General features: G+C 38.3%; 1 protein-coding gene across 3 annotated transcripts in view; it reads right to left on the bottom strand.

Moving 5' to 3' along the window:
* PRR16 (proline rich 16) overlaps nt 1-24,554 on the bottom strand; it is a 143,811-nt gene that overhangs the window by 22,202 nt on the left and 97,055 nt on the right. Inside the window, exon 2 of one of the 3 annotated variants that reach the window (XM_052701334.1) lies at nt 19,665-21,001. In XM_052701334.1, the coding sequence (XP_052557294.1) occupies nt 20,258-21,001 (744 nt within the window). In that variant the 3' untranslated portion in view covers nt 19,665-20,257. The remainder of the gene's footprint in view (nt 1-19,664; nt 21,002-24,554) is intronic. The other 2 variants (XM_052701335.1, XM_052701336.1) reach the window with 2 other exon arrangements.

The raw sequence follows: 24,554 nt of genomic DNA, 5'->3' as shown, positions 1-24,554 counted from the left end.
TTTCAGAGGATATATATGAATTTTATGTGTGAAATAAACTAAAAAAATAAACTGGTGTGCATAGCAGGGAAGTAGCAGCCAGTTGTGGTGTATGAGGGTAGAAGTTCAGAGCACACAGATGGTCACCCACTTGTGAGATGAGGGAGAGAGCTGGGAACAAAACAGAATGCATGGGATGAGATAACATCCATTTACTCTGAAGGAAAGGGAAACTGAAATAAAAAATGCAATAGTAACTATATATATATATATGTATATATTAGACAGGTATGTGGACACCAACACCTGATAAGTCGCTACATTTTGGAAGAGAACCAATGACAGAATTACCAAAATACTTCTGGTCAGGAAAGAGCAGTCGGTCATTTTATACAACAGCTGTCAGGAGCCAGAGCCAAGCAGAGCTCACCTCCACTTCCCAATGACTTTATGGTGAAATACAAATGTGCCACACTCTGAGCATGGTTTCAAGAAATGCTTGCAAACTTCTGTTTCAAATACAGGAACAACAGTGCAGGCTTTAAATTTTCTTTAAACAGGAAAAGATCGCTCCCTTTGACAGCTCTGCCTAGGGAATCTTTCCATTAAAACAGACAAGATAGTAAAAATTTAAGATTTGGACTTCAAATGTTCTGAAAGCATTTTGAAGTATGCTACTTGAATGTAGCTAGTTTCAATTAATATTTATAATTAAAAATATTTATGAATATATAATTACTTATAACATATTAAAATATTTTATTCCTTACCATCCTCTTTCTCAGCTGCACAGTTTGGTCCCCTTTTCCTAATTACTATATAAGCTCTTCCAGATAAAGTCTGTAAGAAATGTGTGCATTCTCAAGAAACGATTGAATAACTGTTCTCAGCTACTGTGAGTTAACCTTCTTTAAATATATGACTTCTTACAGCCCTCTTACTGTTTCTTCTGCCAGTGCTGGATTTGGTTACGGGTTTAAAGTAAAGAGGTTGCCCTGAGCTACAGCTGTAACTATCAGACATAAAGACAACAGCTTGAAATCTACTGCAGACTCCATAGCAGAAAGCATCTTCATGATGAAAGACACTCGTTAACCTCTCTGTTCTAAGGGTGATTTAAAACAGCAGGGCATGAGGCTTCAAGCTCTGGGCATCACTTACAGCAGAGCAGGGTGAATATTACATGTTCAGGCACAGAGCAGTGTATGAATTTGAAGTTGTGACTGTTATAAAATCGAGCTATATTTTTAGAATGGTTTGATTGTAATTTCATTATTATTGCACATTTAACTGATGTGTGAAATATTTCAAGGGGAGAAACAAATAAACAAACAAACAACAACAAAAAAAAAAACCCACAAAATTCTGGGCTTATCACTTCCAGTCTAGCCCATTGCTTTTATGGAAACCAAACCAAACCAAACCAACCAAACCAACCAACCAAACAAACAAACAAAAAACCCAAAATATTCCTCTTCAATCAATTAAACTTAAGTAAAGCAGATAGTAATAATAACTTCGTAAATTTTTCATCTGATTTATTCTACATAATGCTTCATCTGTGTTTAAAATATAGAATTTGTCAATTCCTATGAACATCTACTTCAAGCAGGAATCCATCACACAAAATGAAACATTAATACTCTTCATCTTCCCTTCTCAAGAGCTATTTTTGACACATAAAGACAGTCTCAGAATGCATTTCCAAGTAGAGGTTTCTCTTTTTGCGAAGAGACACAAACAATGGTAACAGTCTATGCCTAAAGCTCATAGGTGAGGAAGACCAGTTTTCTTCCATCTTATCAGTGTCAGGGTAGAATGTTGGAAAAGCAACACAAATGATGCGCACACACAACATCTGGCATTTTTGGCTTTATTTCCTCTGGATGTGAAAAAGCAGCAGGCTTTCACTCCCAGCATATTCATAGCTTTGAGGAATTCAAATCATGCATACTATTACACTGCATGTTGTCAGCTGTGCTATCTTAATGATCGAAATGTAATTTTCCTTGTTTAAAGAAGAGTGGAAATATCAGCTCAGCCAAATTACATTCTTGGTTATCTGATTGTGGTTAGTGGTAGTAGTTTCAAATGCCCATTAAGAAAGAGTGACTTGAAATATTGTACAACTGTCTAGATTTCAACTTGTCAGGGATCTGTGGTCCTAATTTATACACAGACTGACCTGTCACAGAGTTTATACCCGTGATACACGTGGTACATTTATCCATCTGGTCACTGGCACTACAAAAGAATCTTCATTCCTTATACAAAATATCTGATGCATTTCTGCGACTGCTTGTCCTTCTACTAGATTATTACAAAACAAGTTAAGCAGTAAGAAATTTGGATACATTAAACACAGTTTTAAGTCTAGAGCCAGTTGCAAATTTGAAGCATTATCTACAAAACAAAACAAACAAACAAACAAAAGAACTAACCAAAAAACATTTCACACATTCTCAACTGTTTCAGTTTCAGCTGGGACAAAATTGTTTTCTTCAGAGTGTCTGGTATGATGCTATGTTTTGGTTCTAGGAGAAAAACAATATTGATAACACACTGATGTTTATAGTTATTGCTAAGCAGTGTTGTACAGAGCCAAGGCCATTCCAGTTTCTTAGGTCTTACCACCAGGGCTGGGGTGACACAGGCAGCTGGGAGGGGACAGAATTAGGGCAGCTGACTTAAAGTGGTTACAGGGATGTTCCATACATATGACATCAAGCAGAAGGAGTTTTGGAGGGCTTGGAGTGCACTCTTCCACTGTTCAGGATGTGAACTGGGCATTGGTTGGGGGGTAGTAAGCAATTGCTTGTGCATCAGTTGTTATATGCATACATATACATGTATTTGTCATAACTGTTATCCATTTCCTTTTCACTGTCCTAGTAAATAGGTTTATCTCAGCCCATGAATTCTATTTTGCTTTTTTAAATTCTCTCCCCCATTCCTCCGGAAAAGGGAGAGAGAGTGAATGACTGTGTGGTGCACAGCCACCTGCTGGGTCGTACCACAGGATCACCATAAGCAGTATATGGTCCCAAGTATATTTTAAAATGTGAACTTTTGACAATTCGATTTATTTTAAAAAGTGATTGTTTATTCAAAATGTGCCAACATCAGTAGTCAGAGGAGAAAGTCATTTTGATAAATAAACAAAAATGAGGAGTTTGCAATGGTGTAACAGGTGACCAGTAGCTACTGATCTAAGCCTAGTGACAAGTAAGCAAGAGCTATTGACAGTAGCGACATCTGTCTATATTGGCCTTGCTACCAAAGGACAAGCTATTGCAAGCATTGAGTATAATGGTTATGAACAGTATCACTTACATGCAGGTTAGCATGAAAGAAAGCCCTGAAACCAGTGTTATATAAGAAGTAGACTTTTCTTATATTAGAAATTTCTGAACAAGTCCATATATCTTACTATCGAACCTCAAAATAGATGAATGGACAATAAGGACACTTAACCTTGCTTCTAGAAATAATGGTATCACAGAAGTTGGAAGGGACCCCTAGAGATCATCTAGTTCAACTAGGTAAAGCAGGTTACCTACACTAGGATACACAGGAAAGAATCCAGGCAGGTTTTGAATACATCCAGAGAAGGAGACTCTACAACCCCTCTGGGCAGCCTTTTCCAATGCTCTATCACCTTTAAAGTGAAGGTGTTTATTCTTATGTCCAGATGGAACTGCCTGTATTACAGTTTGAGACCCTTGCCCCTTGTCACATCAGTGAGCAGCACTGATAAGAACTTGGCCTCATCCACTTCAAATAAATTTCTAAGTTTTGATGTCATCCTCTCAGTCTTTTCTGCAAGCTGAACAGTCTTAGGTATCTCAGCCTTTCCTCATAAGGGAAATGCTCTGGGCCTCTCATCATCTTTGTGATCCTCTGCTGGACTCCATCTAGAAGATATGTCTTTCTTGAACCAAGGAGGCCAGAACTGGATATGGTACTCCAGGTTTTGCCTCACCAGAGCAGAGTAGAGGAGGTGAATAAACTCCCTTGACCTGCTTGCCACACTCTTTTTAATGCATCAAGAACCTCACTGGCCTTTTTGTTCACAAGGACACACAACTGGTTCATGGTTAATCTCTTATCTGCCAGGACACCTAAGACCTTTGCTGCACAGCTATGTAGATCATCCCTTAACTTGTACTGATGTGTGTGGTTATTCTTCCCCAGGTCTAGGACTCTGCAATGACCCCTGTTCAACCTCACAAGCTTCCTCTCTGCTCAACTCTTCAGCGTGACCAGGTCTTGCAAATGCCAGCACAGCCTTCTGCTGCATCAGCCACTCTCCCTAGCTTTGTATCATCAGCAAACTTGCAGAGGGTGGACTCTATCCAGGTCATTGATGAAGATGCTGAACAAGACTGAGACCAATGCTGCCTGGGGAACACCACTAGCTCCAGGCCTCCAGATATACTCTCTGCTGACCACAAGCTTCTGGGCTTTGACAGTTATTCAGTTCTCAATCCACCTCGTTGTCTGCTCATCTATTCAACATTTTCCAAGCTTTCCTATGATGATGTTACAGGAATCAGTGTCAAAAGCCTGGCTGAAGTCAAGGTACAGAAAATCCGCTACTCTCCCCTCAACTATCCAATCATGACAATCATGAAGGCTACCAGATTGATCAGCAGGATTTCCCCTTGGTGAATCCATGCTGGCTGCTCCATGTGACATTCTTTTCTTCCATATGCTTGGAGATGACACCCAGGATAAGTTTTTCCACCTCTTCCCAGGGATGGAGGTGATGCTGATTTGCCTGTAGTTTCCCTGGTCCTCCTTTTTGCCCTTTCTGAAGACTGGAGTGGCTTCCTTTCAGTCTTCTGGCACCTCTCTTGTTTTCCATGGCCTTTCATTAACAATAGACAATCATTCAGCAATCACTTCTGCCACAACTCTCAGCAGGCATGGATGCATCTCACTGGGGCTGATGGATTTGTATATGTTAAGGTTGCCTAGACAATCTCTAACCAAGGAGAAGTCTTCCATTCTCCAGACTCTCCCTGTTAGTCTGCAGTTCCCAAGGTCACTGTTAGTATTAAAGACTGAAGCAAAGACAGCATTCAGTAATACTACCTTCTCGGTGTGCCCCAGTACCAGGGCACCCACCTCATTCAGCAGCAGGCATACATTTTCCATGATCTTCCTTTTGCTGTTGACATACTTAAAGGTGCCTTTCTTGCTGTCTTTGATCTCCCTTGGCAGATTTAATTCCAAGTGGGCAGCGGCCTTCCTCTTTGTTTCCTGCATGTTCCTAAATTCCTTTGAGTGGCCAGACCTCTTTTTCATTTCTATATAAAATCTTTTCATTTCCATATCTGTTCTTTAAAATCTGCTATATATCTCTGCAGCATCTGAGCACTCAGTACAGATTCCATCTCAAGAAGCTCCTCCTTTGTCTTTTAAGGTACACATGAACTTTCTACGTACAGACATATCAGCATGCATGCCTGCATCTATGTGTAGGATATCTTCTAGTAAGGATCCTCCCAACACATTTTTTCAGATTGCCTGTGGAAAGCTCCACACTACTAACTCATGTGTTTGACTCCTACCTACGACTCAAAAGCTGGACACTTGTCTGTACCATTCATCTCGTTATCACACCTGCTGTAGCAACTATCAATATGAAATGCATTATTTGCTGTAGTAATTGGTAAGTGCACTTTAGAAATAATCCTATAACCTGCCTCTCAACACTGAAAACTTACTTGGGCTCAGCAGGCTATCTAAGCAGTTAGATTTCCTGAAGTCTTGTAAGCACAGTCCTCTTCAAGCTGAAGTTGCAATAAGTAAACTTAATAACCTTAAGTGCTGGAATTGCTGATTTCAGTCAAATTGTAATTTGACTGATACACAAAGACTGTAAGAAAAATTACTAAATGGGTTTCAATTCTGGAACTATAAGAGACATTTGACTTCACATGCATACATTCTTTTCATCTGAAGAAGCTACTAAGGGATACCAAATCTCTCTCTCCCCCCACTCCCCCCCTTGCATTGCTTGCCGTACCTTTGTGTTTTCCATCACCTGCTTTGCCCAGTAGCTACTTCATAAATGCATGCTTCTAAAAATGCTTCTTGACATCTGTTTCCAATTCATCTTTTTTCAAGCCCTTTTCAAACTCCATATCCTATCACCAGAACAGCAGGCCAGATTCATCCCTGATATAACCAATATAGCCACTAGCTCTGTGAATGGTTTTGGCCTTGTCTATTCAGAGAGTTAATGTCTGTCATTCCAAAAATTACATTTCATTGCAATTTTCTCTTAACTGTCATGTTTTATATGATGCGTAAGTATTTATTCTATAACTTCTATTTTCTCTCAGGACTACCTCTGTGGATTTTAACAAAAGTTACCTATTTCATGCTGCACTTCCTTTATTTGAAGCAATGTTTTTACGTTATGTTAGTCAGAAAAGTTCAGAAGAAAAACTTCCTGGTCAGCCACCTCGACCTACAGGCATTGCAGGCCTCCATTATAAACAACAAAATCCATAAAAACACAACTAAACCAAAGAAAAAAACCACCAAGCAACAAACAAACAAAGCTAGTGGCATGCGCATCTAGGTGCAGAACTAGAGCAAATGATGCTCTCTGTGTGTTCAAAAGCAAAACAACATACAATAAGTACTTGTTCATCTCATACACAAAGTAGCCTTCCATAAAGAAGTGCTGCAAAGAAAATTTGTATAAAAGACCTATAAAACTACTCCAAACTGGGAGTGCTTAGGCAGTGATTATGCAATTAGACTACCTTCTTGCTGACCATGCCACTTCTTCTACCTTCAAACTCCCTTTGTTCTTCACTTCTACTGCAGACTCCATCTTTCCTTTGCACTGGGATTTCTTCCCTTCATGGCTTCTCAGTCTTACTTACCTCTCCGGAGTTAAACACTTTTCAGCCCTGCAAACTCATGGCTTGAATTTAACAATGGTCATTCGGCCATCATGATATCTGCTTCTTTTTCTGCGCTGTAAATCAAGTTTTGAAGCTTTTGGAAGGGCTTCTGCTGTCCGAGTTGGCACTTTGTTGCAGTGAGCAGCCCCTCAACAGCTCTAATGCTTGGCAATGCCTTAAGCCCAGACAACTGACATTTAATAACCTCCGACAAGTATTAAAGAGAGTCAAATCATAATTATACACTAACGTCTTATGTCTTAGTAAAAGTAAAAAATAACAGCAAAAACTTGAACTTTCTTGCTCTGCACCTTTGTGTATAGATATGCTCAGAAAGAAGTGCCTATAAATGTGATTATTTTAAATTTTTAATGTCTGAAACAGTAACAAGCTCTAGTATTCAAGTTGAAGCCTTGGCTTTTATAAATGAATTATTGAAGTGGCATTCTAAAAAGCTGGGGAAAACAGAGGCATGCCATAATAGCTAGGGAAAAGAAAACACATTTATAATTTCAATACTGTGCCAAAATACTTGCTACTGTACATGTTGAGGAAAGCTTCTAATGTAAAATGAATGTGGCACCTGCACTGTTGAGGCTGCCAAAACAATCTCTGACAGTAAGCAAAGATGACGAATCGTGAGTAGGCAAAAATTCTTATTTTTTGATAACTCAAGTCACTTTAAACTCTTGGGCTTAGAAAGATATGAATAAATAATGAGAAATGACCAAAAAGTTGTCCAAAGAGGACAAACAAACTTTTCAATATTGTACACCACAATGAAACAGATGGTTAGAGATAAACAAGTTACTGCAATAAGTGGCTCCAAACTAAGAAACCAAGCTGTAAAGTGTCCAGTTCTAGCCTGCAGCACATGAGCTGTTATGCACTCTGAATAGCTGAGATCCTGTCTTTGTCAGGCCCCTGTTGGGAGCAGGATATGAAACAAGCTCTTGCCCTCACCCACTCACATTTTCATTTACCACCAGACTTCGAAAAAACAGCCAGGAAGGCTATATTCATTATTAATTCATGAACCCAAATATTAAGTCTACACTAATTAGATACAGCAACAATATAATACCGTTCATAAACTCTGCTTCTACTGTACCATCTTTTGCAGTGCGTAACAACTGCACTTGACTGCAACTCAGTTTTACTTTGCTTGCAACTGGGAATTCCTCTGTAGATATTAAAAGAGAGCAACAAGAAACAAAATGAAAAACAAAAACAATAAAAACAAAACAAAACAAAACAATCCTGTACAACAATTTAAAAGAAGCAAGTTTGACCTCAGATCTCTTCTTCTGAAAGGAAAGAAGCCACTCTAATTTGGAAAAGCCTTTGTTATTGTACCATAAATAAAACGGTATATTTAACTTCATAATCAAGCTAGAATTAGGTTGAAAGTTTCTGAAAAAAAAATATTTCCTTTATACCTTCTACTTAGTCCTTTAAACAGTATTAACTGAAAAATATAACTGTGTGAAATTAAAACATAAATAAATAGCTTGTTTGATTTCACTTATAGTATATTTGAAAACAGACCCAGTATGAGCTGTTTCCCTGATCAATAGGAAATCATCCTACCAGGATAAGGGCTTGATGTTAATTTCTCCCTCATTCTGATGGAAGCATATCAAAAGAAAACAAAAACAAACAATGGAATCAGAAGTGGTCTGAAAACAGTATTAAGCATGGAATGTAGCCTGCTAGAATAGAATGCAGTTCACATATCACTGCCAGTGCTGATGAGATTTTGTTCATGGCTCTGCTTTGTCTTTTCTAACTGCTATTCAGCTTTCATTCCTTGGAACAGACCCAGAAAGCTCAATTTTCCTTAGATTTAGTGGTATTTAAAGAAGGAAATGTTATGTAATGCAAGAACAGTTGAAAGCTAGTCCAGCACAGGTTTTACTGTGGTTACTCAATCTGAGTGTGGGGGTCTAGGATCACTCAGGATTCACTAAACTTTGTTCCAACAGTGCCAAACCTGGGCAAAGGCCAAGAGCAAAGCAGTTCAACTCTTCTGCCTTTCATTCCTGTGCACCGTGCAAGTGTTGGGTGTATGGCTCACAGCTAACCATGAGAGAAGACGCTGACACAGCTGTGAGTCCATCTCTCACAGGAAGGCACAAACCCATAACTCCAATCTGAGGGATCAGACTGCTTTCAAGTATAGACAGTGAGATCAGATGTATTGCTCATACTCTTCCCCATCAGTATTGATAACGTAGAGTGGTACAAGATTGGTTTATCTAATATACAATTCCCCCTTGAACACAGAACCTGTACAACAACTTCCTACCCATAATACTTTTGTGTTCCAGAACCTTCTGGCAGTATTTATAAAAATCTCTGCTCTTTACTTGATTTTAAGTCTTCCACACAGAGATGAAATTCTCTTTGAAAATATGTCATACAAAATGCAGTTGCTGAAAGCTCATGAAATATTCACTTGAACAAGATTTAAGACTCACTCCATGTCTGAGAGAGAAATAATTAATCTCCTGCATGTAAGGTTAATGAATGATAGTGATACAAACCTGTTAAAAGAGGTTCTACTACATGCAAATGATTTTCTAATATTTTCCCTGCCTCAGCCTGCGTGTTCAAATTGTTAGATCATCACTGAAGCTTGTTAGGATGGCATTATTCTTTCCAGAAATCAATGAGTCATTTGTAATTTCTTTACGACTTTAATTACTGTTTCCCCAACCTTAAAATAAGTGACTGAAAAATATGCCTTTGTACAGCTGGAGCCAAGTATCAGTATAAAGAGGGATAAAATGAACAATGCGGGTAAAGTGCATTAGCTACAAAATTTATAAGTTGAGCCTTAAGTTTATATGAAGTTTTGCTTTCAGGATCTACTGTTCAGCTTCAACTTTTTCCGTGTTTAATACAGCAGCACAATTCAGGCTCTACAAGCTGTTTCTTGCAAGAAGAAATGGCAAACAGCTTTAATAGATTTACTCTCAAGTGTGAATGTGATCAAAATTGATCTCAGATTGGGCTAGGCTATAACTACTCAGAAGAGTATTTTGCTCTCAATGCTGGTATAATGGGCTTGTTATAACTTAAAACTAAATTATAATAAAGCAAAATGTAAATGTGTTTTAAGTTAAAGTCAATATTAACTATGGCATTCAGATGTAGATGCTGCATTCATATCCTTCTAGTGGCATCTCAGCTCACCCTTCTGCTAGGACACAATACCATTCTCCTCTGACATTTTCATTAAAATGCATGATATTCAATATAATATAATTAAATATTTTTGCTAATGAGAATATAGATTTGTAATATTGTAAGGAAACGCTCCTGTTAATAAGACTGTTCCTGCAAAATCCAGTTTCAGATAGTTTTCAGATAGTACAGAGCTCATCTCCAAACTGTGTGTTATTGCAAGTCTGCAAGTTAGATTTATTGTTGAAATACTACTACTGTATTTAAAAATCAGTTCACCTCAGGGATAAAGATAAACGATGGGTCTCGAAGGTATTCAGGATCATGATTCAGTTGTTTACACAGATTTTGAATTTATATATTAAAAACTATGAATCAGCAGATCTGATATTCACATGTTTATCACTGGGAGGTGTAATTACTGAAAAGTTTTAGAGGAATCTTTCACAGAGTGATATTTTAATTTCTCAGCAACACATTACGACCGAGGCTGCAAAGAATTCAAGTTTGGAAACGAATGCAACATCAGTGTTTGATGTGAGATAGCCTTAGATGTCAACATTTAATTAAAGGGATCATTAGGTCTGTGTTTAATTTAACACGGATGTATTCTTGGTGCCTAATAGGAAAGGAAAAAAAAATCTTTCTCCACTTGTCCCATTCCTGTCCATATATCACATCCTACTTTGCACCACCAGACTTATGAGAAAACATTTTTCATACACTCTTTGTCTCCCATAATCTTCAATGCCTCATCAGCAAAATGTCTGTGGTTGATTCATTGCAGGGGTTGGCACAAGAATGAGTAATGAAGGCAGGTTTGGACTGTTCTTACGAAACAATGCTGGGTCAAATGCATAACCCACATCAGCAAAGGGAACTGAGGAGCATCTGTCTACATTCATGTCCACAGCCTGATCTCAAGCTCAATTCCTATGCAGCTGAATGGCTCTTCTGTCCAAAAGTCACTGCAGCTGATATGCATTGCAGATTTTACACGGATATCAGAAAGATGATTGGTCCTGAAGTAACCATTCTAAAAGGCAGAGGGCATATCCATGAAGGGCATGCAACTCCTTCTTTTTCAAGTCACTGCACAGGTAGAAGCAATTCATTAACACCGCACTGAGTTTTGCCTGTGTTTATAATCCAAATTTTCCATTGCTTCTTGCAAGCTCAACTGCATTTTTTTCATCTCTCTTGCCAACGACAAGATTGCATTGCTGTAAACATCACAGAATTACATTTTTATCTGTCTTTTAATAAAAGGTGTACCTGATTTTTTAATGGCTCACAGGGAACATTTAAATAACAATCTCTCTCACAAATATATATCTCAGACATGGTGTGACTGCTTATGATAGATGTCAAATTTTCATTTTTAAACTTACAGTGTGAATTAGCTATGTTTCTACATAAGTTGCTCCACAGATACATGCCTCACTGCAAAGAATGTGTAATCTGATTGTTAACTTGGACAACAGTACCTGGATATTTTTATTATACTAATGGGCCCTCTGCTGTTGGAAACCTTATTTCCATTAAGTTAATGAGACCTTCTAATATCTTCCACTTATTTTAAAAAGATTTTAATGTTCAGGAAAGTTAAAGAATACAAAATTCCTGTTTCAGCTTTTTTTTTCATGACTTTTTTATAATTACTTTTTCTGAATATCAACTGTGAGGACATCCTCCAGTAACAGCCTTGCTCTTCACTCATCTAAAACAGCAATATTAGCAGCTACAGTGCTGCCACTCTGGAAGGACATCGCTGGGCATGTATCATGTATCTAAAAGGCCAGGCCCAGAGCCCACATAAAAAGAAACTCTCTCTCCCCTTCTAGCAGTCGAGCATGAGGGATGGTGTCAGAATCTTTATTTTGATATATTTCAGGATGAAAAGCACTGCTCACAATGCTGTGAATATTTTCTTCCGCGGCAGAAACATCAAGCAAGCCTTCAAAATGGTAAGATACAACATGGATTTGATCTATGACCATTTCAATTTGTGACAACCACAAGTATCTAGTTTTAATCATGTGCACAGAATTAAACTTATTGACAGCTCAGTCAGTGCATGCTAAGAGGAGGAAGATGAATTGTTTGCTCCCTTGTTCAGACTGGACTGTTGATCAGAGGTCTTATCAGCTAAAATTGAGAGTATCTGAATAATAAGCATTCTCATTGACATACCTAATAAATTCAGCAATACTGAATTTATACAGCAATACTAAATTCAGCGTTGCATGAAGATAAAGAGAGGTCAACATTATCCTCTTCCTGCTATGCATTTGTGGAGAAAAAAGATGAAAGAAGACAATGAAAAGTACAAAAGCCAAACGTTCAGATTACATAAACACTTTGTAATCCTGTTAGAATTGAACCCTAGGCTGAGCAAATTGCAAGGTTTGTGTCTTGTAGTAAACTCAGGCACTGCTATCTTATGCAGATCTGCAGACCCATCTGGATACACAAAGGATAGTGAAATACAATGTCTCATGACTGTGGCGTGTTTCTATTGTTTTGCAGTCCATTCTTCCACAAGACAGGATTTAAAGCACATAACCACATTTTTTGTCTATTTGCTCCGTATTATTAAATCTCATGTTTTCCATGCACTCGTTGCTGAGTTCTAAATTCATTCTGCAGCTGATAATAACTACAGCTAATTGTAAAAGTTCCACTACAGGCCACTTTGCTGTTTGCATTGTTTCTCTACCTTCAGCCCAAGCCCCAGGAACAGACTTTTAATAAGGATACCACTCTCACTGCTCAGTTATATCCTGATCAGCAAATGACTTCTAATGCTTTCTTTAGACTGTGAGATAAATAGAGAAGAATCATTTCAAACACTTTCTTTTCTAGATAATATAAGTTATCAGCAGATCTACTTTTGAACATTTCTGAAAAATGCTGTGCTTTGAAACTTCTGGAAAAAAGGAACAAATGTTCAAACAGAGGTCAGCTGTGCCATTTCCAGCTTCCAAAGAACTGCCTGGCTCTGTTATTTCCAATTCTACTCGCGCTTTACTCAGCGTTCCCACTGTGCTAGACTCAAGGACATACATGTCTCCACCTTACAGACAGACAGATAGATCTGTCTGCTTCTTACAGCTTACTCCTGTTACTTAAAAGCCCATAATGATTTGGACCTTTTTTTAAAAAAAAAAAATAATAAAAAAAGAACAAAATAAACAAAAAATACATGTAGAGAATGTAAAGCAAAATCAGTCTTTCCAATAATTGATTCAGCTGGACTGGCTTAACAGCACGTATGAGGAAGCTAGTTCACACAGACATAGATAAACTTAGAAGCTGCGACCACTTCATCTCCTTCACACTTTTCATCATTACAAATCTATGTACTGCAAGTGGGAAACAAGTGTATTTTCTGCAGCAGCAATTACTAAAGCAGCTGCATATATGTGCCTCTGTGTATGACTTTCCATGCAATGTTTTTAAAGTCCTGTTCTCATGTGAGTAAATAATTGCTACTGTGGGAATTCGTCAGGTATTTCCTAACAGATATTTGCAAATGTAGTGTTTACCAAGGTGGATGTCACTGTGGACTGTTGGTTTTTTTTTTGTTTTGTTTTGTTTTTTTTTTTCATAAAGCAGAAGGAAAAAACAGGAACATACTTACAGTGTACATAGAGTACCAGAAGATCCTGTGACTTCTTTTTGTTTTTCTTCAGAGGTAATGTGCAAAGAAAATAATAACAGAAGTAAACATCTGTTAGTTGTTAATGACTGCTGAACTAAGTGTCTTAACTCATGTGGGTTGGAGGCCCAAAAATAACTACACAAATTGGAACCACGGATCACATAGAAACTGTGAATCCAAGAGAAAACAATCGTCCATTAAAATTTTAGCATATGATAGTAACTGTTTGGTGGCAGAAGACAATGTAATTTGGTACTCTAATACAAAATTGTACATTGTATTTGAAAAAATAGAACAAAAATAAAAAGCTTGAAAGCGATAGAGACTGATGAAGAAGATAGTAGATATTATTAAAACTGGAAAGGAAATCAACAACTCTATGAAAAATCCAACTAGTGCCTGAATTTTTCTTTCTGATGATTAAAAGGATTTAAGATTGCGTTTCAAGTAACAATAACCACACTTAAAAACAAACTCTGGGATTGGTGCAGTCATCATCATGCAGACACAGCTGAAGAATTCACTTCAACATCCTTCCTATTCTGTTCATAATTTGCATTTTATTTTTTCCTTTATATGTTAATTGCTTTTCTCCTTTAATCACTTGTAAGACTGCAACAGAGGTCATCCACAAACTCAGGTGAACAGCATTAAGGATTAGACCTGAGATCAGAAAGCTCTTATAAAAATATAATTTCATATTATGAACATAATTTACAGCCAACTGTGAAACAGACTGTGCTCTGTTCCTCTGAGAGTCTTAGTATATAAATATTTCAGGATAACAGAAAAAAGAAAAAAATCTATCCCTCAGCAAAGGACAACAGATAGCAATTTCTGGAACCCTTGCACCATCAGCTCTGCTCTTTGTTTTCCCCAGTGAGGCAGCAGAAGTGTTTCTCTGAAGCACTGTTGTTGAGTGGGTGTTGGGTGCAGTTCATATTCTCATTACATATATATATATATATTTTATACATATATAAATATATATATATATATATATATTTTCACACCACAAAAAATGCATAGTTAGGCAATAACAAAAAGCAGCCCTGACAAAAATGAAAGGTTCTCACTGCTCTTGTCCATACCTGCATATGAGACCCTTGCATTGTTTTCATAACCTGACAGGAAACTGTTTATCTCAGCAGTAACAAAACTGCCTTGAAATTTCCCAAAGATTCAGCATTGTAAAAGCAAGAGGAGCAGGGAAGTGACTGTTCCTCTGTATCTGATACTGGTGAGGCTGCATCCAAGTACTGTGTTCAGGTTTGTGCTCCTCACCACAAGAAAGAGATTGAGGGTCTCAAGCGTGTCCAGAACAGGGCAATGAAGCTGTGAGGGGATTGGGATTGTTCAGTCTGGAGCAGAGGAAGCTCAGGGAAGATCTCATTGCTCCCCATAATCCCCTAAAAGAAGGTTGTGGTGAGGTAGGAGTCAGCTCTTCTGCTGGTAACAGCAATAGAATGAGAAGTAACAGCCTCAATCTGCACCAGGTGAGGTTCAAGTAGGATGTTAGGAAAAAAATTTCTCAGAAACAATAGCAAACTCAGGCACTGAAACAGAAAGTTCCCATGCAAGTGGTGGGGTCACTGCCTTTGGAGGTTTCAAGGAAATATGGAGATGTACCACTGAGGTTTAATGGACGTGATTGTGATGGGTTGGCGGTCAGACTTAATCTTAGAGGTCTCTTCCAAACATAGTAATTCTGTGAAAACACAGAGCAAGCTAACACTGCCACAGCCACAGCTGATAACAGAACTAGGATAACATAGCCCAAATGACAGCTGTGTATGTGCTGCAGCTTCCTCACAAAACGTGACAGGCCCCACAGCACTGGGACTGCCACTCATGAACAACTGTGGAAACACAAAGGGAGCTGCAGAGGCTGATGTGAGCAGCAGGACGTTTGGCCATTTACCCCAGCAGCTTCTGCATCAGATAACAAGAGCACTTCAGATCAGGAACATCAGCATCTTGCACAAACTCTCCTGAGCTCCCCCCAAATGGATTGGTGCAGATATTTTGTAAAGCTTAATCTGGGGGAGACTGTTTTCCACCTCAGGGCTTTTCTCCACTACAAAACAGGCAGCAAAGTAAAATTTCTGCCAATTTTTCCCAAATATAACAAACAAGCTCCACACAAGCACATCACACAACTGCTGCTCAACAGAGATGAGGCTGAACTGCAGCCTGCATGCAGTGCAGTGTGCTGCAACATCGTGTGCCAGCAGTGCACAGTGACTGGTAGGCTGCAGTGCAGTATGCCACACACTGCCCTGAAAATACTTAGTGGTTACACAGGAGTTGCCAAGCATTCTTCTCAGCTGGCGTTCCAAATATTGTGCTTAGCACAGCTGACCATGTGTGTATCTTCCACTGCATGCCTTTGTGCCCGTCTTACGTACCCAACCTTACCTCATTCTACGCTTATGCTTTAATTATTACTACTAGTTTGAAATATAGAAATGTAACTCCAAACTATATCAGTGTTTGTTTTATCAGTGGCTAAATATTTTTCATGTGTTCTCCAGCCAGGTGTGGAACACAACATGGACAAAAGCTGGGAATGAGAAATGCTGCCTCTGAAAAAATATGTGCGCCTTATTCATGCCTACTTTAAAAGTATATCAGCAGAGAAAGGCAGAAATCACAGCATGGCCATATCTCCACATGTTAAATTACTGTTTGTGGTCTCACTGAAATAAAAGCCATCATTAGAACGTGGTAACAAGGAGATCTCCGAAGGCCTAGAGGGCATACACAACTCCCTCTGGTAATTAAAGAATACACACTGTAATCTGCTTGCTTCAAAACCAATAATCAAGTCATGTGAAGGAAGTAACAAGAGCTATACTCTACTGCATGTAACATTTCGAATAAAAGACTGATTTTATAACCAGGAAAGGAGGTTGAAGCCTTGGAGGTGTTCCTTGTTTCTGTGGACAATGGACAATGATCAGCAAATCTGTGATGGAGGGGGCAACAACTCCAGAAGACAGAGAGAAGACAGAAATGTTTATAAAGTAATAAAAAGATCAGCAGTCTTTTTTAAGAGTCTTACCTGAGAGCCTTAAAATGGATTGTGTCCTTAATTTTAGTGTCCTGATGTTCGCTTCTTCCTAAGCATCCCTGTGCTAGTAGCTTGTTAATAAATGCTATTATTACAAATTAATACACTGCTTGTTTCCATCTCTCTAAGCTTGCCACCTTAATTAAATTGATAGAAAACATCTTCTCATTCTGTTTGCCTCTGAGATATCTAGAACCAGACAATTCAGAGTTCAAAATACCACTGGGGAATCAAAGCAGAGCAGCACTCTGAAATGGTGGTAAACATGGCATTAAAGATCTGAATACTGTTATTGGACTTTCAGTTCTTCAGAATATAAAACATAAATTTCAGTACAGAAATACAAGCTACTAACATCTCTGTAGAACATTAAATATCACCCCGAAGATGTTGCCTTTAAGTTTCTAGGACACGTAACTGCTGTCTGGCTCTGGTTGGTTTATTGTGTTTCCCTCAAGAGTGAAACACAACATGTTACATGCATTTAAAAATGGTTCACAGAGATTACATTCCTAATTTAAATACGAAAACCACTTCCAGGTGAATGAAGTATTGCATTATTTCTTAAATTGTTTTAATCGGAGTTTTCCAGACAGTGCTGCATAAGTTAAATGTTGATGCCCACGCTTTGCAAGTTTACTTGCGTTAGCCTGAATTTTATTCTGCCATGTTAATGTGATCAAATTGTTCTGCTGATAAATATGCTTCACAGCAGGACAAGGGCCAGAGATGTTCTCATTAGAACAGAAGAATTGGTTCATCTCTGGTAGCGTGATGAACAGAAAACAGGCAAGATGTGTTGGTTCATTAAAAAAAGATTGGATTAGCAAACATTGCAGAAAAAAACCACATTTTGAAGCTTTTTTCTTTTTCTTTTTTTTTCCTTGTCCAAAAGCAGCATTGCATTTGAAAAGCTGCATACTGTGTTTAGCACAGTACTCTTTTTTTTCTGTTAAAATGCATAAATAAGGGTAGTAGTTTGCAAAAGGGTACGAATGTGTCTTGGGGAAATAGAGAATAAAGAAGGGACAAGGTGAGAGATGGAACATGCAGGAGACCAAAACTAAGCATGGAATACTTCAATTTAACCAGCAGAAAACAAAAGGCAGTGCTGAAAATTAGATGTCACTTAAGATTTCCTTACCTGAGGAGTGTAATCAAAACAGTGCAATGAAACGGACACTTGGATGTACTTCATAGCATAGCCATATAGCACAGTACCTAATCTGGAGATACCAGTATGTTGTTTCTGATGAGCACAGGGCATATCTTAGAGCAGAAATACTTGCACGGCCATCAGAGATCAGTCCATACTGTGGAACACTGAGACAAGTGAGGTAGGATGTGCAATTTACTCTCTCTCCTGTGACTACTTTGTTATTTTTCTAAATTTAACACGATACAAATATTTTATATTAAACATGGAATTATGCAATAAGTTCTTGTATAAGATAGTTCTTTTAAGAGGGAAAAAGTTATTAAACTGCTTAAAAGATTTGGCATACGCTCCCCACAGGAGTGACAAAGGCATCCCAACAACCAAAGTTTTCAGAGTAGAAACCATAGCTTTGCAATATAGGTTCACGGGTCAGTCCCCACATTGTTTGGATGACTTTAAATGCAATATTCCAGTGTGCTAGGGAAGGCGTGAGCTTAATCCATGCAGCAGAACCCTCACCCAGGCAGTACAGGTTTCAAGCACACACAGAACTGGTTTGCTGCTTTCTCCTGCCTGGGTTCTACTTGGCAACAGCTCCCGTAAGATAAAATGTTGTCAAACAATGCAGTGTGCAAAGTGCATCATGAAAAGCATGTGGGGAGCACTTGGTGCATTTATGACTAAGCACTTGCGATGATGCCCTTGCTCTGCCACTTCTATACAAGTAATGTAAGTTGCAGTGTCAGACCCTAGATGAGTATCCACACAACACACAATGTGTTCACTGTACTTTTCAACAGGTTTCAATCTGTTAACATTTTTGTTCTGATTATTCATATTATAAATACTGTAAAGGTACTATCATCTGTATAGAGGGAAATTATGCATGGCTTGATGATGGGCTTTTAGCTTAAATGCTTATTTTTTATTACTTTAAATTCTTATTACTGCATTCAAATAGAAATTTAAATTTAAAAAAAAAAAAACAAAAAACAAAAAACCTGTTTTCTTTCATAAGACCCGAGAGAAGCTAACCTGGATGAAGCCATAGAGTATGTTTTATAATTTAGTGGAAAAAAAAAACATAGTGCTTTTATAAAGCATCTGCTGCCGGGCCATTTGAGAGCTTAATTAGGCACAATTTTTGTACATAACAGATATATAATCACATCTTCTTCACTGATCAGACGGGTTTTAACTTCAGGTACCAACTATTCTCTTTGTAAGAACAAAAGAACGTCCTTTCATAAAATAATTTAAAACACTGAGGGATTTTTTCATCTAGTAAGGATATTAATTGGGTTCACCATCAAAATGTGGTAGCATGTAAAATATCTTGTTTTGCATGTTAATGCTTTGTAATTGGTATAGAGCTTTTCAACTACAAAGCTCTTTAAACGAATTAAGTGGATGTCTCTGAAGACCTTAGGCAAAATTTTCTTTGCCTTCAAAAAGAGATCTGCACCAGACAAAAGCTTTGTAAAAAATGCAGGACACGAGCGAGATAAAATATTACCACTGCTCTGCAGATGGAAGCAGAGGAAGCACAGGGGAACTGAATGGGACAGTCCTTGCTCTCCTGAAAGCTCTGTCATTCTCCCTGGCTGTGGCACACTGAGCAACTGAGAAACACACTGCAAGATGATTTTGCTCTGCAAAGACATGTCGACATACCTTTCAATTACTTCTTTACTCCCTCACCAAAGGTCAAGCTGCCTGAAAGTCCGGTGATTGCTTCCTACTGAATGGCTCCACACACAGTGCCTTCACTCAAGCAATGAGGCAGAGAAAAATGTCTTTGCTAGAATTCAGTCAAAAACGTTATCTGCCACTCCACTTTGTTTTGTCAAATGGCATTTTAAAGCACAGCGGCTGGAAACAGAAAGCTTCCCAGAATTCAGCAGCAATGCTTACTCCATTAAGTTGGACAGATGAAAATCTAACAGGAATCAGCACTCTGTACTTTCAAACTGGTCTTTCTTTCCACTTTCTTTTAAACAGTGCTGCAGATAGGAAACTGCAACAGAAGTTTACAACCCATCAGCTAAATCATGTGTATTTTTCAGCATCCTTTTCAGCCATAAAGGCATTTTATGGTGACCAAAAGAAAATTCTCCTCTTTACTTACCGTGTGATTTTTATGCCACTTCACTGGATACACTGGGAGTAATACACTGGGTCTTTTTTATTGCTCAAGTAGAAAGTGCTCATTACCTATTTATGTTTATATAGATGAAAAAACCAGAGTTTTTTTCAAGTGGCATACATCACACTGTTGTAGTGGTCGACTTCCTCAAGATGGTCTTCTGGGGTTTTGGTGCAGTTTGTGGAGGCACAGTAACAGGTCTCGGAGGAGGAAAGCTGTTACTGGAACTTATCCCCAACCCTCCATTCTCTAGAGGAAACGGAGGCAGCGGAGGCGGTGGGGGTGGCAGAGGAGGGCACTGATGAGGCAGCGCTCCCAGAAGATGGGCAGGCTCGCTGTGCAAGTGCACCTCCCTGTTTTTAATGTTATATCGAACATCACAGTCTGGGCAATAGCCGTGATACTGCACTTTTTCACTAAATCGTACCCGTTCCCTTGCTCCTGCCTGAGGACACCGCTCTTTCTCAGGTCTGTGCATTAGAGGTGGGATCGCAACACTGTCCAAATTACTGTTTGGTATGCAGCACAAATCCCCATTTGGGATACGGCTGGGTCCATTTCGCAGCAGGGTACCATTAGTCTTGACAGGGTTGGCCGAAGGAGGCGGCCTCAGAGGCTTGTCACACTTGACAGGTGTCAGTCGTGGAGGCGGTGGAGGTGGATTTGGCTTCCGCAGCACGGTGAGGATAGCAGAGGGATGCACAGGGGGCTTGATGAGTGGAGTACTGCCCCGCACCTTCACCTTCTCCAGGCTGGAGGCTGTTGTGCTGCTGGAGCTGCTGTTGAGCGTGTCTGTTTTGGAACTGTCTGTCATCTCATCCTCCAGCTGCAGGTCAGATGTCAGCGTGTCGATCTGGTCAACCACCTACACAAGAGTCAGAGCAAAAACAGTGAGAAAAGCATGCTTAAGCAAAGGCGCAGAAATACAGAAGTACCCTCTGCAAGCAGTTTTGTCTTTCCCAGATCCCAAGTAGCACATTTTTAAAGCTGTTTTTATTTTTCTAAATGATGACAACAAGGAGAGGTAGTTTGCTAGCTTAACAACTGAATACGGAAGAAAGAAATCCTGAAACACTCAGGAATGAAATTCCATTTCTTCCCCTCCAGGGTTTACTTAGCAATATCACTGCTCATGAAAAGTAAACCTTCCAGTGCAGGACGAGATTGAACTATTTAACTTCAGCTTATACATGGTGCCTTCTTAAATGAATCTGCTGCAGAGACTTTTTTTATTTCCGACCTTTCTCACAATCAAGGTGTTTGCATATGCATCCCTGTATCAGTGATATTATGCGTCTACAATGTAAAGCTTGGTTAATTGCTTCCTGAATATTTGTTTAACATAAGGCAATGAGATGCAACTATCCTCTCATATAAGACTGTGTTATCTGCTCTTATGAATTTTACTTATAATCTGTTATACTCTGAAGTAATCCTGAAATAGCATTTACTGCAGAAGAGAGGAAAAGAAGCTTTGTTTTCTAAGTTGAAAGCATTTATTAACTCATATGTTTTATTCTATAACCTCCTCTTACCACTAGTTTTTCCACTTTGTTCACTTCTACAACACATATCTCTTATAGTCTTCCAGATTTCTTCTTCCACTCAATTTTATATAGGACATGCAATATAGATAGCCAAAATTTGTCAAGTGACAGTCAAAAGTCCTTGAAAACCGATTTTAACTCAAAAGTTGAGTTAAAATTAAGCTGAATGACTGGTTTTAACCTGAGGATAACTAAGGAACGGCACAAGAACTAAGTATTTCCTCAAATGATATAAATAAAATCACAGGCATGGAAGTGTTATTAGTTAACTCCATTTCAGTAACATAAAGCTTGCGCCATGGATCGGGGTCCCCATGGTGCACCAGTGATGTCCTGGAGGGAGCGCCTAAGGCCGCACACTTCTCGTCCTCCCACCATCCTCCTCATCCCTTTTAGTTTTTCATTTTTACTTCTTGTTATCATTGATAATGTCATAATATTCTTGATTTCAAATTAAGCCTGTTTTTGTGGGAGTATAGCCATATTATAGGCTAAAAAATGGTAAAAGTTATTACTGTAGGCAGCAAGTTCACTTGCTCAAGTCTGTGCTAACTTCTGTGCTCACATCAAAACTGTGAATAATTAATATAAAAACTCAATAGAATGAAAGACCTTTCCAGATTCCTGCCTTTATGCTGTAACTACAAGTTGGGTATTTTTAAATCTGTAAAAATTCATATGCAGCAACTCACTTTATAGAAAGTAGTGCATTCTTTCTTCCCATAAAGAGCAAAAACGTCTTTGAAAAACATTCCCATTTCTATCCAAGAGACAGAATTCATTTATACAAAATTCAAAGCCCAATACCTTGTTTCATTTCATTTTTTGTTTTAGCCAGATATGTAATTCACCAGATAATTAGGATTTAAAATGTTTGTCTAAAAGATGCAAGGCATGGTGGAATTCTGGCTACCATCAGATCTCAAACACATCCTCCAGGGTATACTGTGTGATTCCTTTCAGAAATTTCAGAACAAGGACAGATAAACTAAGTCTATGCTAAGGCAGTGTCAGAATCATGGGAAGAAAGTGAGCTTAGAGGAGAAAGAACTCAACGCGTTGCTTGGTATATCTAAACAAGGCATAGAGAACTTTTCAAAATGAAAGGGAAAACAACAGAAGACTCATGTTCTGGGCAAAAAATTCAAGCAAGTTTCTTCAAGTTTAGTATGGATCTTTGTCAGTATTGTGATCTGTCTGTACATGGCTAAGTGCCCTACTGAATTTTATCCTGCTGTAGGTGTGGCTTTTTCACTTGAGAATGAATTGATGCAATATAATCCAAAGAAAATCACTGGAAAGAAAAGAAATAAAAAAGAATCACCAAAAAGCTGTAGGAAAAGACAGAAAGGAAAGACACATCTGTAAGGATGCTCAACAAAGAAGCATTTTAAGGCTTTTATATGTGACCACAGATTGGCCTATATTACAGTATCAGATTCTAAAACGTGTTAATATCTGGGTTTCTTCTGCAATTAGCTATTCCAATAGAACTTTTTTTTCCCTCTATTTTCTATAATGATACTTCTATCAGAGTACAGGATTATAACCATACAGGATCACAGAAAAAAAATTACTTATGTGAAGAAAAAGACAGCCATGGGCTGCTGATGTGGTTGTTGCACTTTTAGCTTTAGATATTTCACAGAAATTATCTGGATAACAAAAAAACTCTATACTGGCCTAAAATTCATGCATGAATTCCAAAATTAAATTCCCAATAGAGAAGAAAATAAGATATGAGAATTTACTTTAATTATATTTTAACAACAAATGTGCAGCATTCTAATCATTTTATTTCCTGTATGCCTGTAGAACAGATCACCAACAACAGCCTCTTTGCTTTAGAGCCTCACGTGTGCAACACTGCACAAAATAAATGTACTCCATGTAATGTAGTTCCAGAGAAATAGAAGCTAGTATTTATTATTTTGAAAAGGAGACACTGAAGTTGCTTTCCACTGTCACTACGAGGACAGAGCTGTAATTATACATCACATATATGTGATAATAAAATGGCATAAAATGGCAGATCCCAGTGATGAGAACATTTGCATCCAAACTACCCTTCTGACAATGCAAAACATTTTCTCAGGAGTAAGATGATAGTCTGGCCTTATGAACCATTTGTAGACTTAAATGACTGCAAAGTTTATCCCCTGCCCTCTGGGCAGCAGTGTAGTAGACAACGGAAATTTTCTGTCACCTACTCTTTGCAAAACATAAGAATAGGAAAAAATGGCTCTGACATGATGACACAGCTTACCTGTCCAAATTATTTACCACCACAGGTTGTGATTCTGTTTATTGTTATTTTCTTTCTTTGTTTCTTTTTTTTTCTTTTCTTTTCTTTCTTTTTTTTTTTTTTTTATCCCAGAAGGAAAATTCAAATTACAGGAAAAAGTAACAGATGTAGCACAAAACTGCAAGCTGAAAGAAAAATAGTCTCCATTTCGCAACACACTTCCTATGGGAATCAGAGGGAAAACATTTAGAAACAAAAAAAATAAGCTACTCCAGTTGTGCAGAATCTGTTTTTCATTCTGTGATACAACAGAACTTGATTCAGCTGTGGAAGCATGGGGAGCCATCCTTTTCTACCCTGAGGAGCTCCTAGCCTTTAAGCAGATTTGATGCCCGCGTTTGCCCTGCTGGTGATATCCTGAGGTCTCAAGCTTTGTAGGATCCCAAATTCCTGAATAAACAAGAACATCAGCTCAATCCCACCCACTTTATGTGTTCTTATTGGACAGAATTACATACTCAGTAGCATTTGAATTGGATTTCTAACTAACTAACTCTACAAAATTAATTGATTATTATTGAATGGCATAAAAATATTTCACCCTGAAATCTAAACTTTTAAACATA

This window comes from Tympanuchus pallidicinctus, unplaced genomic scaffold (assembly GCF_026119805.1).
Source record: "Tympanuchus pallidicinctus isolate F22 unplaced genomic scaffold, pur_lepc_1.0 scaffold4, whole genome shotgun sequence".
NCBI classification, from domain to species: Eukaryota; Metazoa; Chordata; class Aves; order Galliformes; family Phasianidae; genus Tympanuchus; species Tympanuchus pallidicinctus.
The sequence above is the reverse complement of the archived record's forward strand: the minus strand, read 5'-3'. Positions and strand labels throughout refer to the sequence as shown.